At 38.2% G+C, this 16,241-nt stretch overlaps 1 protein-coding gene across 7 annotated transcripts in view; it reads left to right on the top strand.

Annotated features, from left to right (window-relative positions):
- Positions 1–16,241, top strand: part of ARSG (arylsulfatase G) — a 588,957-nt gene that overhangs the window by 54,402 nt on the left and 518,314 nt on the right. For all 7 annotated transcript variants that reach the window (XR_010067211.1, XR_010067210.1, XM_063293456.1 and 4 more), the window contains exons 3-6: positions 3,469–3,656; positions 4,888–4,935; positions 5,854–5,965; positions 7,290–7,427. Coding sequence is in view for 5 of the 7 variants with exons in the window: in XM_063293456.1 (XP_063149526.1) it covers positions 3,469–3,656; positions 4,888–4,935; positions 5,854–5,965; positions 7,290–7,427 (486 nt within the window). In the remaining 2 variants the exon portion in view is untranslated. The remainder of the gene's footprint in view (positions 1–3,468; positions 3,657–4,887; positions 4,936–5,853; positions 5,966–7,289; positions 7,428–16,241) is intronic.

Below are 16,241 nucleotides of genomic sequence, written 5' to 3'. Positions count from 1 at the left end.
GTCATATTCTTTGAGATAAATGTTATTACTATCATCATCATGCTGCCCAACTCTCAATAACTCTGGGTGGCTTATGCAGTAGAATTTGGAAGGGTTAAAGGGCAGGGCATATCTGGTCCAGGTATGCTGCTCACTATATCCCAACATACTAGATAGTAGTAGATAGGAAACTGCAGCATATGGGGATTCAATCTTTGATGAGTATAATGGAGCTCCTGAAGTCTTCCTTCATGGCTGTTCTCAGAATTTCAGGAGCATAATATATCCCCACTCACGTACATACTGCATATGCATCACTTTTGTAGCTAGTTGTACGGAAATACTCAAGAGCATGGTAGTTCAAAAGTTCAGCTGATGAAATAAATAACAAAAAGGCATAAGAATTTGTCGGTTACTGTCACTTTTCCATCCATTTCTGAAGTTATCTTCCTTATCTACTGTATTTTTTAAATCTGTCAATTACAAATTATTTAGAATATTTTACTGGCACTTTCGCCCCCTAAAACCTCAGTCTTTAGAACTGTAACTTGCTTAATAACATGCATCTCACTAAACATGGGAAGTAATTAGTTTGAACCACTTCTTCTTCTACAGCTACAAATGCTAATTGTATGACATGATTTAATACAAAGATGCTCCCCCCTTTCATGAATAGTTGTGTTTTTAGGATGTCCTGAGAATTTATTGCTCCTCTAAAGACGTCAGCGCTGGCTATTAAAACCTCCTCAGGCAAATGGTAAAACAAGGAGTTGAGATAGCACTAGTGATTGGGACTTCTGTTTGCTTAGTGCACACATTTTTATCTCGTGTTATCTGTCTTGACCATGTTTGCTTCATACCATTTTGGCACGTACACAAATCTTGGAGCACAGCTGGTCAGTCTCCTTTCTGCTGGTTACAGCTCATTTCCCTTTAACAGGCCAAGCATGTGTAGTGTTTTGTCTTTTCTCTTGTTTTTGCAGAACAATTTGAGATCAGTATATAGGTTGAGACATGAGCCCCCCCCCTTTCTTTGGCATTATTTTGTTTATTTTTCTATTTTGGTTGGTCACAGAACTGCGACATAGAATGTCATCTGGTGGGTCCCGTGAAGAGAGCCTCCACTGCCGTTGCCCCCGCCCTATGGAGTATTCTTCCCCCAGAGGTGAGGTGAGCCGCCACTCTCGGCCTTCCAGAAAGGAGTGAGGACCTGGCTCTGCCATCTCACATGGGGCATGAAGAGGGGTAACCAACCATCCACACACACACACACACAAATATAAATATAAATATAAATATAAATATAAATATAAATATATATATATATATATATATATATATATATATGATATATATAACCAACCAACCATATATATACATAAGAATATATAAAGTAATTTATATAATTTTCCATTAATCCATACAACAGTACTATAAGGCTGGTAATGATTACCTTTTAGACACTGCAGAAAGCATGCGACTTACCAAAGGCCACAATTATGAAGTAATATTTGGATTTCTGAGCTCACACACTATGCTCCTACATTGTACTAACTCTTACTTAAGGAATGAGATGCTTGTTATTGTTCAGTCAAATGCTTTCACCCTTAATCAAATGAATCAAACTCCAAAAATGTGTTGATTACAGATTCCCCCACCACCACACGCAGACATCATGAAATAATCCATCCAAGTGACTGTATTGATTTTTTTTGCTATTGCATTTATTTTTCTTTTCTTTCACTTGCAACAAATTATTGCTAATTTTTCTCGTAAAATGTTTAAGCTTTACTTTATGGAAAACGGGATTTAACGATGCACTCATAATAAATGGGCTATGAGCGCTGCTCAGTAGGATTCTGTTCAAACTACAAAGAGATTATCAAAACAGGAGTCTTCTCTTACAAAGATTTCAAACTGCCAGTTTGTTATGGATTATTTCAGTCAAGTACTATGGCTGTGTTGTACTGTAGTTTGTTTTATTTAGAGTATGTACGTTGTGAGAGTCAGTTGGCTGTGTAGTTAAAGGCACTGGACTGGAAGCCTCCAGGAGATTGTGAGCTCTAGCCCTGCCTGAGGCACCAAAGCCAGCTGGGTGAAACTGGGCTAGTTTCTCTCTCACCCCTAGGAAGAAGAAGGCAGTAGCAAACGACTTCCAAAAATGTCAAGAAAACTATATGGACTTGTCCAGGTAGTCACCAGGCGTTTTGGAGACAGTAGTTAAAGAAAGTGGGCTAGAAACCAACAGATTCTGAGTTCTAGTTCTACTTTAGACACAAAGCCAGCTGGGTGATTTGGGGCCAGTCACTCTCTCTCAGCCCTAGGAAGAAGGCAGTGGCAAACACTTCTGAAAAGGAGTCAGAACAGATGTATGTTGCAGTTCAAAACAGTCGGGTACTGGGCTGGAAAAGTCTGTTGCAGACAGAATTGTGGCATAGCTAATTCATGCTATGAATTTTTTGCTCCATTTTTTACAGTCAAAGCTAGTTAAAAAAAAGTCCAGTCACATGATAAAAGGTTTTTTTCTCTATGGCTTTCCTTCATCCTGTGTGGAAAAAATAATAATTAGCTTATATTGTGGTCTCTGAGTTTTTAAAATTCTGGACTGGCTGACATTTTCCTCTTTAAAATGAAATGTTAATGTATAGATAACCTTCAGCTGCAAAAAAAATGTCTGATGACTCTCCTATTATATGATGCATTCTCAAGAATGTTTGTCCTGTGCTTTGGACCTTCTGGCCTTTGATGTCATCAAATGGAATAAATTACCCTTTAACTATATTAATAACCACATCTCCATTCCTAAGTCCCCATAACCCAGAAACTTATTTTGGACATTCTGCATCTCAAAATCTGTAATGGGAGTGAGACATTCCAAAAATAAATCAATCACATTAGTCACACAAAGCATTGCTTTTAGGAAGTGGGTTTTCAGGAATTTGGATACTGCCAGTCTGACTAAAAATGTCACATCTTGGGAGATGTGTCTTCTAGGAGGAGAGCAGCATTGCTTTTCACTTGGGTGTCCCATGAACAGTACCCAGCCTTGAGAAGGTGTTAGTAAACATCCCACATTTGCACTAATTCTGAAGTAATGATTTTTGTGTGTACACATTTGAACTTTCTGGGCACTTTCCCCATGTACTTCTAAGACAATACAGGATATACATATTGCAAGCTTAATACCAGTGTATGTCAATAGGAATTTAACAAAAGTAACAACATAAACCTCTAGATCCATAGGTACGAAAGTACACTGAGTGTATGAGAATAAGGATGATAAAAAGGGGGCATATACGTCAGTGTCTAACCACATTAAGCAAGTAGCCTTGGATAGCCTTGCCTACTGTATGATAGTCTGATCTAAGAAATAAAAAATTAAGTTCTGTGGTTAGATACCTTGCCATAAACCAGCTCAAGTATATTGCTTCAAGATAAAAGGAACATAATATGTGAAAAATAATAGGAATTGTTTTTCTCTCTTTCTAGATTTGTTGATTTCCATTCAGCTGCATCTACCTGTTCCCCATCACGTGCTTCTCTGCTTACAGGACGTCTTGGCCTTCGTAATGGTGTAACCCACAATTTTGCTGTGACTTCAGTGGCAGGCCTCCCATTGAACGAGACAATATTAGCAGAAGTTCTGAAAGAAGCTGGCTACCTCACTGCTATGATAGGTAATTTAATATACCACAGAAAGGAAACTTAAATTGGTTCTATTTGTAGTTGCTGGGTATATGCTGGCCTATGATCGTAATAAAGATTTGATTTGATTACTGTAGTTGCTGGATGAGGGATGTTACCAGTGGATTATTTCAATTAATTTTGGAGATGTGCATGCAGGGCCTGAGTTTCATCAGGTAATTTGGGAATATTTGCCACACTATAAAGTAGCTTTGCAGCGGAAGTCATCTTGAATGATGAATCCAGGGAAGTGCATGTAGTAGGGTTTTTTTTTTTTTAATCCTATGGATCTACTCCTCAAAGAAGCCTGAGCCCCTTGATGACAAAAGTGTATCCCAAGATATTCTGGTTTGGCATGTGCATCCCAAAGATACTTATACTGAGAGATCCAGGGAAGCCCAGTAGTGTTCCTGAATTACTTGTGTAGTGCATCTTCTCTGTGGATAGGCGATCCCTAACTTAGATTCCCTTCTGGTCCTATATTGCTATCACCATCTCAGAAATCTTTGTATTTGGCAGTTTGCCACTGAGTTTTCCTCCAGGATCTTAGTAAGGTTCCTCTCCCAATAAATTTTAGCTTTTTAAAGATTTGCTCAATTTTCTGCTTTATCTTTTGGTTCTATTGCTGGTTTATATTGCCCTTTTAATTATGTGTTAGTTTGCATATTGTTGTAAGCCACTTTGAGGCTATTCACAACATAAGATGGGGTACCTTTCTCATGCTATATGCAAACAAGTCTTAAGACACATCCTTATTGTGCAAGCATGTGATATCCTGGAAAGTCACTGCATCCAGAATATCCTGGTGCTGGGAGAGAAGGATGCACTTTCCTTAGGATGCATACTTGTAAGGTAATTTAAAATCTAATGAAAATGAAGCATATTTGCAGACCTGGTCTTCATGCTGAGAATGGAGTTATTTTTCTTCTGTTTTTTTGGTAGGAAGGGAGGATGGCTGAATATTTGCTGACTGGGTTCCTCAGCTCATGGTTCTTAAGCAATTCTATCACAAGACTGAAAAAAAAATAGGCCTGGCTTTTTTATATTAGCTACTATTTAAAGGCTCAATTATTCTGGTCCTTCTCAATTCTGGTCCTTTCCTCATTTTCTTATCTAATTGCCCACGGCTAAAGTAGCTAATATTAAATATTTTCCACAGTCACTAATTTGCATTGACACATTTTAGTTAGTGACACTTTTCTATTCCATATCACTTATTTGTAGGGAAATGGCACTTGGGACATCATGGCCCTTTTCATCCCAGCTTTCGTGGTAAGACTTCTATACTTATTTCCCTCTGCTGAATTGCCAAGGTTGTTCTAGCTGGAACTGAATTGGGTGCAGAAGAGTGAATGCTTCTGTGTACATACCTTCCACTCAGATAACTAGGATATTATGTATAGCAAGAAAGATATGCAAGAATGTAGCTTTAACATATATTGTTTTCTATGGAGGAGAATAAACATGCTTTTATACAGAGATTTTAATCTTATAAGACCCATGGTAACAACTAAGCAGATAGATAGATAGATAGATAGATAGATAGATAGATAGATAGATAGATAGATAGATAGATAGATAGATAGACATGTAGATAGATAGATATGTAGATAGATATGTAGATAGATATGTAGATTTATATTCCTGTAAACTCAAAGCAAGCTTTTTGTTTTGATCAGCATTATTATTTTATCCCAAATCCCTCTTTGACCACAGATGTATTGACTAGGTTCACATTATGCTGGCTGGGATTTGCCTAACCATCTTTTATTGAGTAAAACTCAGTTGGCTAGGTTCATCCACAGGCTTAGCTATAAATCCAGTCTGCGCTGGACAACCTTTTGTTAGGTTTGAGTCTATAGTGGTTTGAGTGACAATGCAAAAATAGGTGGAGTCATCTTATGCATGTGATTTTTTTTAGGAATAGTTGGGTTTGATTTTTATAATTGTATTTGAATCTATTAGCTGACTTAGAGTACAGTTTTTGTGTGTTTCCTCCCTTACATTAGCAGAAAATTGCCACTAGTGGCAAATGAAATCAGGGTTCGGGGGGGCAAAAATGTGCCTTGGTCTCTGTGGGTTGCCACAGATGATAAAATCAGAAGTAGAAATACATTCCATCTCAGACGAGACTGACCCTCTTACTGAGATAGCCAGGTGTTTCTTCATCCTGTGACTTTTTACTTCCAGGTTTTGATTATTACTTTGGGATACCGTATAGCCCTGATATGGGCTGTACTGATACTCCAGGTTATAACCTTCCTCCCTGCCCAGCTTGTCCCAGAGGCTCAGCAACAGCCAGGTATGTTTGTTCGTTTGTTTATTGCATTTATATCCCTCCCCAATCTAGTGACTCTTGGCGGCTCACACAGTATTATGAAACATTAAAACATTCATAGTATGTTTGAAATTACAGTTCAATCACTAAGTCAGAAAATCAGAAAACCCATACCCAATAACAAAATCAACCCAGATTGAAAATAAAAATATAAAAGATGGCAGAGTGTGTAACATAACTGGAACGCTTCCCAAAATAGCTCAGTTTTTAACATCTTCCTGAAAGCTATCAAGGAGGGGACTGGCCTGATCTCCACAAAAGCACTGGTGCTGCCATTGAGAATAAGTGCCTTCTAGCTTTGGTTCCCTCACTTTCTGGAAGTGTGGGACTACAAGGAGTTTTCCCCTAATCCATCTAAATGTAGTCCTCGTTTAGTGACCACAGTAAGAACCAGAAGCTCTGTTGTTAAGCAAAGCAGCCGCTAAGTGGGAAATCATGTGACCATGACTGTGCTTTCCTTTTCCCCACTCCCCCGCCCTTTAGAATGCTCATCCTGGTGCTAGGATAATTAGCAAGAAGGGAATTAATGTTTGTATTTACATTCATTGGAGAGGAAGGGATTACAAGAGAGGAAGCAGGCACACAATGGGGAATACACTGGGCTGTTTGCACAGCGCACTCGCAATTCCCAGCCCCAAGTGTGCTTGGGGCTTAAGGCACCACTACATTCTTTTCGATGTGTATTCCCATTGTGTGCCTGCTTACTCTCTTGTAATCCCTTCCTCTCCAATCTCTCAGCTCTGCAAAGGGGAAAAAAGAAAAGAAAAACAGGCCCCGGACAATGCATACGGGCTGTAATGGCGATCACGTGACTGAGGGATGCTGCAAAGGTTGTAAATGTGGGCATTGGTAGTAAAGTTATTTTTTCAGCACCATCATAACTTCAAGTGGTTGCTGAATGGGGCAGTTGATAAGTGAGGTCTACCTGTAGTAGGTTGGGTCCATTTAGGTTGGAGTAGGTGGTCCTGCAACTACCAGGTCCTAAGCCATGTTAAGCCCTATTGTCCTTGCAGAGCAGTTTGAGGTAGTTTGAAACTGCCACTGGTGTCCCACCCTGTCTTTCTTGAAAAGGCCAGTTTGGGCAGAGGCTGTCTTATTGCTGTGACAAGTAATTTAATCCACCACAGAGAGCAAACATAACCTGCGTCTGTTTTTAGCTTATTTTACTGCTGTTGCTCAAAGGATGTTAGTAGATGCTATAGAACTGCCAAAATAAATAATACTTTTAGAGCCCACTTCTTTATTAATCTCCTATTGCATACTTAAGATCTTACAATTTTTTTTTCAGTAACCATCAGACTAACTGCTATCCTGAAGTTGCCCTTCCTCTTTTTGAAAACCTTGCAATTGTCCAACAGCCTGTAAACTTAACTACCTTGGCTGCAAAGTATAAAGAAAAAGTTATTCATTTCATCCGCTATGCCAGGTAAGAAAGTCTCCATGAACATTGACCTTGCTTAGGTAAAATAGTAATAGGGTGGCATTGTACAAATTACCCTGGCGTCTAACTTTATACATATACTCCTCTCTCATGAAGGTCCAAGGAAAAGATTGGAAAATTTCCCTTCCATTGCAAAGTACAGGTAGTCCTCGCTTAATGACCCTAATTGGGACTGGAATTTCCATTGGTAAGTGAAGCGGTCGCTAGACAAAACATCAAGTAACTGCATGCTTAGCAATGGCAGTTCCAGTATTCCCAGTTGCAGTCATTAGGCCAGGACCACACTGTTATTAGGCCAGGACCTCACACTTGTCCTGCCCTGCCGCACTCACCTGTACTTCAGTTCTCCCCACCTGCCTCTCTTCCCCCCAACTCTGCCATTTTGGCCGCCCTGCACTCTGCCGCCTACCCCTGCTGCCCCTAGCTGGCCAAAAAATGGCACAGTATTGGGATTTCAGGGGTGGGAATCTCTCAGGACAAGCAGAAGGCATGGAGGTCTCAAACTGGGAGCTATTGAACTATTGTGTTCATTCTGAGGGAGGCGGAACTTGACAAAGAATGCCATTTTTGTGACAGCTGTATGATAATCTGGTGAAGTTACCAGTGACAAATAAGTCTGTTACATCTGTTTGGTTGGAAATGTTAACTTCTGCAGAGCTGATTACAAAACGTTTAGTTGAGAGTGAGGTGCCCGCCCAGTTTTTATGACCTAACAAGCCAGATGCAATCCACCAGGTACGCGTGTCATCCTGAGAGAAGTTTCACTCTGCCTTGTCTTAGCAGCAGGTTTTTCTGCGTAATGCTGAAAGCGCTCTGTGCAGGACCTTGAGAGCTAGTATTGTAAGAGCCAACTAATCAGGCTTACCTTCTTATACAATCAACTTTTCCTCTCTTAAAAGCATGCAGTATTTGGCAAAGCAGAAGCAATTTTTAGCAGCTCAGGGATCAATTACTGTATTAAATATCTCAGGTAAAAGATACAGCCACAGCTTCTGAAGGGAAGGAAAACTCCTTGAGTCACTCATTGAGTGAGTTGGGCGGTGAATAAATTCAGTGAATGAATGAATGAATGAATGAATGAATGAATGAATGAATGAATGAATGAATGAGGCACTTCTAATAAGCTTTCAGCACTGGGGAAAGTGATGATAACAAAAATGAGCCAAGTACCTTCCAAGTACATTGAGAATGGGGAAGTGGGGGAACTAAGCCAATTTTATTGTGGTTTCTGATTCCATAGTCTTGCTAGCTGCATTTTCTAGGAAGCAAAAACAATTTAGATCTTTTAAATTATTATTGTAAACAGGCAATAATAAAGACTGCTACAGCTCAACTAAAGGAAAATGAACTCACTGGGATAGAAATAATGTATATATTTATTTAGAAACTATTGGTAACTAAGGATGGCAAAAGCAACTTCTACAGTACTAAAAATAATTGATTCCAAATCATGTCCTAGGAAAAAGCAAAATAATTATAAACAGAATGTATTAATAATATGCCAAAAATGTGTGACACAGTTGTAACTCAATCAGTACAAACAGTCTGTATTTATAAAGGACTGAAAAGCCCAAAGCTTCTACTAAGAAATGCCTGGAGCTTTACAGTTCTTTATAAATGTGTGTCTTTGGTACTGCAACATGTTTGTTCAACCTTACTAAATAATGTGGTTCTTGTTATATTACTTTGGATCCATTGTATAGCTGATTAACTTGAGAGTCTTGGTTACATAAAGATAGGTAATTTTAAGTGATTGTGTTATTTAGCAAACTGACAAAGAGTTTTGATTGAATTGTATTTGGCTGTTTTGATTGTTCACATTCATTGAATTATATACTACTTTGATATATTAATATTGGCTTTATCTGAAGTAATCATGAATTCATAACATCAGGAGTAGTCTTCAAGTCTAATCTCCTGCTCAATGCAGGAATCCATCTTTGATTGAAAATACTTAACTGAGGGAAACGTTAGGCTGTTCCTAATGTTCGGTTGAAATTTGTCTTCCTTAACATAAATCCATTATTTTGCACTCTAAAACAATAAAGGCCTAGATCTTCTGGGTGACAATCTTGAAGAAAGCTATCATATCCTTCCTCTGTAGTTTTTTTCCTCAAGGAAAACAGATCTTTCCTTCCCTTCTCACAAGACTTAATTTCTATTCTTCTGATTATTCCCTTTGTAACTATTCTAGTTTCTCTGAATACTTTAAGGTGTGATATAATATTTGAGATAGATCTGAACCTCGCAAATTATAGTGCAACTATTACTTCATGTAATTTATGTGGAAAGCTGCATTTGCCTTGGCAGCCATGTTACATTACTGATTCGTATTTAGGTCATAATATTCCAGATCCTTTTCATGTGTAATATTTGATTTCTTTTTCTTAATTAAGAACTTTGTTATTGTTTCAAGTAAATTTCCACCTGCTGCTTCCAGTTCACTTCTCTGACCTATCAAGATCCTTTTGCATATTTTTCTGTTTTCTCTTTCATCTTTGATAACATGCCATGCACCTGTTCATTCAGATCATTAATAAAAATATTGAATCTTCCCTTATTCCCTTGAGCCAGACATCAGCAATTTTCTTCAGCATCTTAAGATGCAGCCCATCTGTTCCATTCAAGGTCAGTAAGTATTCCCTGACTAAGTTTCTAATAAGCTGAAGCTGACATCATCTTCCTCCTTCCTTCCATTCCCAATTGCTTAGTGAAAGACATATCCTCTTCTCTCTTTTTTTAAATAAGAATTTTATTAAGATTCAAGACAAAGATAAAAACTATGAAAAAACAAAAAACGACAAAGAAGAGAAGAAAAACTAAGAAGGTGTGAAAACCCAAGATAATTTTTTTCCCCAAAATTACAGAAAGATGTGACTTCTGACTTTTAACAGCAAGGATATACAAAATTTTTCCATAATCTCTTACTCTACAGTATATTAAACCAAAATCACATTATTTCTATAAATCATTCCACTTTGGCACATTATAAAAATCACTAAGTACAGTTACTCCCTCCTCTTATATTAAAATAAAGAAAAAAAAAGTTCATATAAACCTACTAAACAGCTTCCCCCCCCCAAAGATAACATTTATTTAATTATTCCCTTCCTACTACTATTCTATACATTTCTGTCTACTATAATAAAAAGCAAACTAAAAAGCACATAAATAGTCTGCCATTATACTTAATAGTACAACAATTTTAATAATCTTAATCTTAATAAACCCAAAACCATCCAAATAAACATTTTTATTTAATACCCTAATAATCTGAATCCAAATCCTTAAAAACAAATATCAGCCAAATCCTAAAAGCAATCCAGGTAATCATTCTTTAACCCTTATCCCATTTCAAAATAAACCAGAGCATTTACATAACTCCACAATGTGCACAGAGTTTTTCTCTTGAAAAAATCAAACAGCCCAACTGCCCCCCTCAAAAATTCCAACTTCTCTTCAGAAAACCTCCAATACATAATGACCCCTTGTTTTTCATGGCATTCCACCAGCAAGTCAGTTTCACTCATTGCTTGCAGACCTCTCTCTCCCTTAAATTTCTCCAAGTCCACTATCGGATCTTCATCCAGCATCTCAATAGAAATCTCGATATCACTCTTAGAAGAAACATTTCTATCATTGTTGAATTCCTCAATTTCATCCACTACATCCTCAACCAGATGACACATTTTAGACCTCATATTTTCCATGATGTCCTGAACATCTTACATAAAAGCTTGATAGGAGTCAGAATGAATCTGTTTAAAATCTTGATGGAAGTCAGAAAATATCTCTTTAAAATCTTCCATGTCTCATGCAGTAGATTACGGCACCCCTTAAGAGCTTAACTAGCAAAAGTCAAAGATATAGAAAAGTTCTGGAATGTTTTTACACAAGCAAAAGTGAGATAAGCAGACAATTCCCAAGGGAAAGTAGAAACAGAGAGCTGAAGGTTCAAATCAGCTGATTCAATGTGGGAAAATGCTAATATCTTCAAATTTAGTACAGAAATAATAACAGGAAGACAATTGTTTACTCTCAATCCTCTTTAACATTTCGAGGGAAAACGAAGTCCAAAACTTTAAAAAGAATTTCTTAAAAAAGTAATCCCAGAAATAACAATAAGCACCAAGAGAATCCGCTTCTCCTTGCTGTAGAAAGCCTCTCTTAGGGTACACATACTTAAAGAAATATAAATTGGGTGATTTAGAAATGGGGTGGTCAGCCTTAGTGTCCATTTAAGGCTTGGAAAATGATGATGTCCCAGCTTCCTGGTAGCTCTTACCAGTCAAACGCGAAATGCTATTTGCCATCTTCTGGCTGCAAGCAGCCGTCTGGAGGACAGATGTGATGATTCCAGGTGTTTTCCTTTATCCAGAGTGTTGAGGTTTTCCTACTAACAGATTAAGACTGCTATATGTGCCTAATCATTTTGGCCGGGTTAAAAGGTTGTATTAGATTGTCTCCTCTCACGTGCTTCATGCAAAATAGCATGGGGGGAGGAAACCTGCCCGGACTTGTTCTTACTTCCTCTTTTCTCTCTGCCGATATGTAGGCAAGCATGGCTTGCTCCAAACGGAGCTAAGTCCTTTAAATGTTTTGCTTTTGTTTTTGCTTTCTGTAAATAAATTATTTTTATAGAAATGCTTGGTGTGTGACTTTTTTGACCTCTCCTGGGCTAAAGGCTTTCCCAGCATCTGCCAACACAGAGAACACTCCTGGGCTTTAGGAAAACCTGCCTGAACCTGAAAAAAATTGTGGTGTTGTCAGCTCCACCCGCTATGCCTGCAGGCACAGCTGTTCAGTCCTCCATGTCCCCACCGGAAGTCAGGCATATTCTCTTCTCAAAGAAGACTGAGTGCTTCTGTTTTTGTTTTTTCTCTAGAACACATTTGCCATATTCATGAACAATTAGTGCACTGATTTTTTTTTCCTTTTCCTTTAAACATACTGCATCTGAAGAAGCCTTTTGCTTGCTGTTCTGAGCATCCTTCATTATCTTTGGCTCATTCTCAGTTCTAGCTTTCCTGCTACAATTTTCACAAATGAACACAAAAACAGAACAGAATCTTTGTTGTGGTCAATGACCAGTCCATAAAACACATAGAATTGATCTTGATTAGTTGCTAAGGTGAATAGATTTGTCAGGCTGTTGCACATCCTACATATCACGTGACAGACTTTGGCCACACTTAGAGAGAGTCATTTGAATCTGATAGTAAGAGGTTTAAATAGAACTAATCGGAGCGTCCAGGCTATATACTTAGGTGTGGAATTAGCAGTTCACAGCGAGTCGGTATAAAATGGACAGTACAGTAAGGCATACTTGATGGTTTCTGTGGTTCATTCACCACATGGGCAGAGTCTGGATTCGAATAGAATCCCTTTGTGTCTCCCCTCTAAAACCCCTGATGGAAGTGTGTTACACTGTGCCAGGCTTAGAGCCTGCCTTAGTTTAGGAACAGTGATTTGGTTTAAGTATCTAGCGGGTCTGTAGGGGGTGCGAGAGCTAATTAAAAATACATCTTTGGGGAGGGACATCTGTTTGAATGTCAGTGTCCTTGAGATGCTACTTGATTGCTTCTACTGTACGTTCTTGCCCCAGCATGCACACTTGGGTTAAGGAAAAGCCCCAAAGTTCCAGTTTTTTGTGCACTGCCCTGGCTCAAAAGGAAATGAATTCTTCAGAGAACCTGAGGGGTTAAGCCTGTGGGGTAAAAGAGCCCAAGCATCTTTATGCATTTGCAAATCTGATAGCATTCATAGTGAACCCCTATTTGCCCACAGGGAATCATCACTTGCCCTTTGGGGCCAACTGATGAGACAGAGAGCCATCAGCCACAGCTATACTTGGACTCCTTTACTTAATCTCACCAGCATGGTTCTGGAAAGGAAGGTGGGAGGTAAAGCAAGCCATGAATTTCCTTCATTGAGAATATAGAACAGTCCTTCAGGCACAAGGCGGAGATTCACTGCCAGCCTGAAGTGTAATTCACTGCCTTCAAAGAGTGTTTCCCTGCCCCTGATTCATTGCCATTGGCACAGGGTATACCCTAATTGTTTGCAGTTGTAAGTCCCTGGTTATGTCATCACATGGCTGGGTGTGTTATTTGAATACTAGGATTACACCTTCACCTGAAAGATCTCACAGTTGACCAGGCAATTGTATTTTGTGTTGCCAAAGATGCCACAGAGGATGTCAAAATAAACTAGAATATCTTTGTTAATCTAGGGGATATAGAAGGTCATGAAATACTGTGAGTGCATAAGAACCCTGCAGGATCACAGCAAAACTCTTAGTTGTGGGAGAAGGCTTGCTCTAAGAGAAATTTTTCAGAGGCTTATGGCCAAACTAGATGTATGGGAGAAATAAATCTAGTTGTTTTTTTTTTAATCTACTGTGCATTTCTTTCTTAATGCTGGCAAAAGATTTCTTTTAAGAAAAAAAATGACAGGCTGAGGAGGGTAGGAGAATTTGATTTACTGTATCCATTCAAATGAATGAAAGGTTTGATTTATTCCTATTTATTTATTTATTTAGTCAGTCAGTCCAGGGGCTGGATTTTCCCCTATCTCATTTAGAAGGCTGGATAATATCAGCAGGTGAGGCTTAGAAAAAGAGGGCCCCCTTCCTTTGAGCCTACTCCAAGGATGAAACTCCATCCTTCCTCAATCCTTTTCTGTTTTTTTCCTACTCAGATTGAGAACAGGAACAATCTTAGAGGGAACCATTTAGTTCTGATGTACTGTAATCTTTGGTTATTTTTTCTGTCAAGAATAATGTGAATAGAATAAGGTCTTTTCTGGTTCACAGGACAGAGAGATTGAAAGAGAGATAGAGAGATGAATGTGGCCTGTATTCCACATCAGTGGGATTCTGTCAGTGGCACTGATCCTTCATATGTACTAAAAAACAATCCTGACTGACACCCTTAGGGACTAAGCTTGCTTTGTAATTTTGCAGAATTCAAGTTTCAGTGACATCTCTGGTGGTAATAGAAAGTTGATGTAGAGGACTGTTTTAGTTTAACTGAAGTTGTACTTGTTTAGTTAGCTCAGAGCTTTGATCAGATTCCAAAAATGTGCTTCAGAGTGCATGGAAATGAAAACTTAGCATCTGTCTGCAACTTTAAAGCAGTTACATCTTTCCCCAGGATTGCACAGCTGCCATGCAGTTTCTATCAGGAGCTGCAGACAGGTGCTGTATTTGCATTCCTGCCTACTCCAAAGTCCTGCTCAGTTACATGCAAAGATCTGCACAGCACATTAAAAAAAAAATCATTTAACAGGACTCTGCTAGAATTGGATTATGTATCCAAAACATTTTCACATAACAACTTCAAAACCCTGGAAAACTGCCAATGAACCTTTAAAAGTTTCCGGCTGATTTTACTATTATTATTTCAGTTTTGTATTTCAGCACAATTTGTACCCATGAAAGATCAAGGCACTGTATGCTGTACTGGACCTAGGGTTAATGAAAAAGCTTTCCTTTTTAATGAATCTCAGGGGTTATCTTTAATTGGGTATTAGGACTAGATTGAACCAGTTAATCTCTTATGCAAGCTGCTGAAGCTAATCCAGGAGAAAATTCATTTGGGTGGGCATGTTGGTATCTTAAAAACAATTTCAAAGTATAAATTTATTTTCATTTTTCTTGATCCTTTTTGTTCCTAGCTTTGAGCAAACAGTGAGTTCCTGAGGCCTATGTGGGAGGGTTTTTTTTTAATTAACTTGGAATGCTCCTGATAGTAAATGTTAGGCCATAGAGGAGAAGGGACAGTTGCCACAAATAACATAAAAGGGTGAAGATTCCCTGCTTGGAGTGACTGATAATGCCTCCAACTTCAGATTTCATTGGGTATCCCCATAACCAATACCTTTCTTAGCTGCAGTTACAAGTGGCAACCAAATTCCTTCCTAAATAGGAGTAAAACAAATCCTAAAACGAATCCTATTATAACACCTTCTTCCTGTCTAGGAAAATCACGGGGTTTTTTTTTCTATGTGGTTAATAACTACACAAATTAATTGTTCTCTCTCCAGTATTCCAAGTTCTAAAGACTAATGCTGAAATTATATGTTTAAGCGTTTTTGTCATTGTTTCCTCAGCATTCTTGAAACTGAATTTCAATATATTTGTTTGGTCTGAATTTGATGTTTATAATGAACTTTCTTTTTGCACTCAAGTCAGTTGGTTTCCTTCAGTAGTTTCCACTGAAGGAAGAAACTGTTTGGGGAGGCAACAGACAAATGTATCATTTCCTTATGTCTTCCAAGTGCTACAGCAAAATAACAGTAACAATATTGGTAATAATAACATTATTCTCATTATTCCTCTAGTTTTGGGTCAGTGTAAATCTGTCAGGACAGGAAGCAGTAACAAAAGTAAATAACTAAGAAAAATTGACGGTTATAAGTTGGTTTTTCACTTTAATTTTTGTTTTAAAAAAACAGGCTATATTTCACAGGTATTTCAGCAAAGCAAATTATCCAACTCTTTGCTGCAAGCATGCCTGCCTGCCAAGTTCATAAAATTGGGAGGGTGTGGAGGAATTGCTAGAAGTTACTAAACTAAATATATTCCAAAAAGGAAGGAAATTCAGACTATGGAGTATAAAATGGCTCTGCTTGAAAACGTTCAATGTTAAGGGTTTTTTTTATTTGTAAGGTATGTACTGATTGTCGGAAGATTTAGTGTGATTAGCAAATAGTTGTGATGTTGAAAAGAAATGGCCATTCTTGACTTAAAACCCTGTGATAAGCCTGAGCAGCTTTAATTCATTGCTTAAAAACAGA

The sequence above is a fragment of the Candoia aspera genome, chromosome 2 (genome assembly GCF_035149785.1).
Source record: "Candoia aspera isolate rCanAsp1 chromosome 2, rCanAsp1.hap2, whole genome shotgun sequence".
NCBI classification, from domain to species: Eukaryota; Metazoa; Chordata; class Lepidosauria; order Squamata; family Boidae; genus Candoia; species Candoia aspera.
This window is presented reverse-complemented; position numbering and strand designations above follow the sequence as displayed.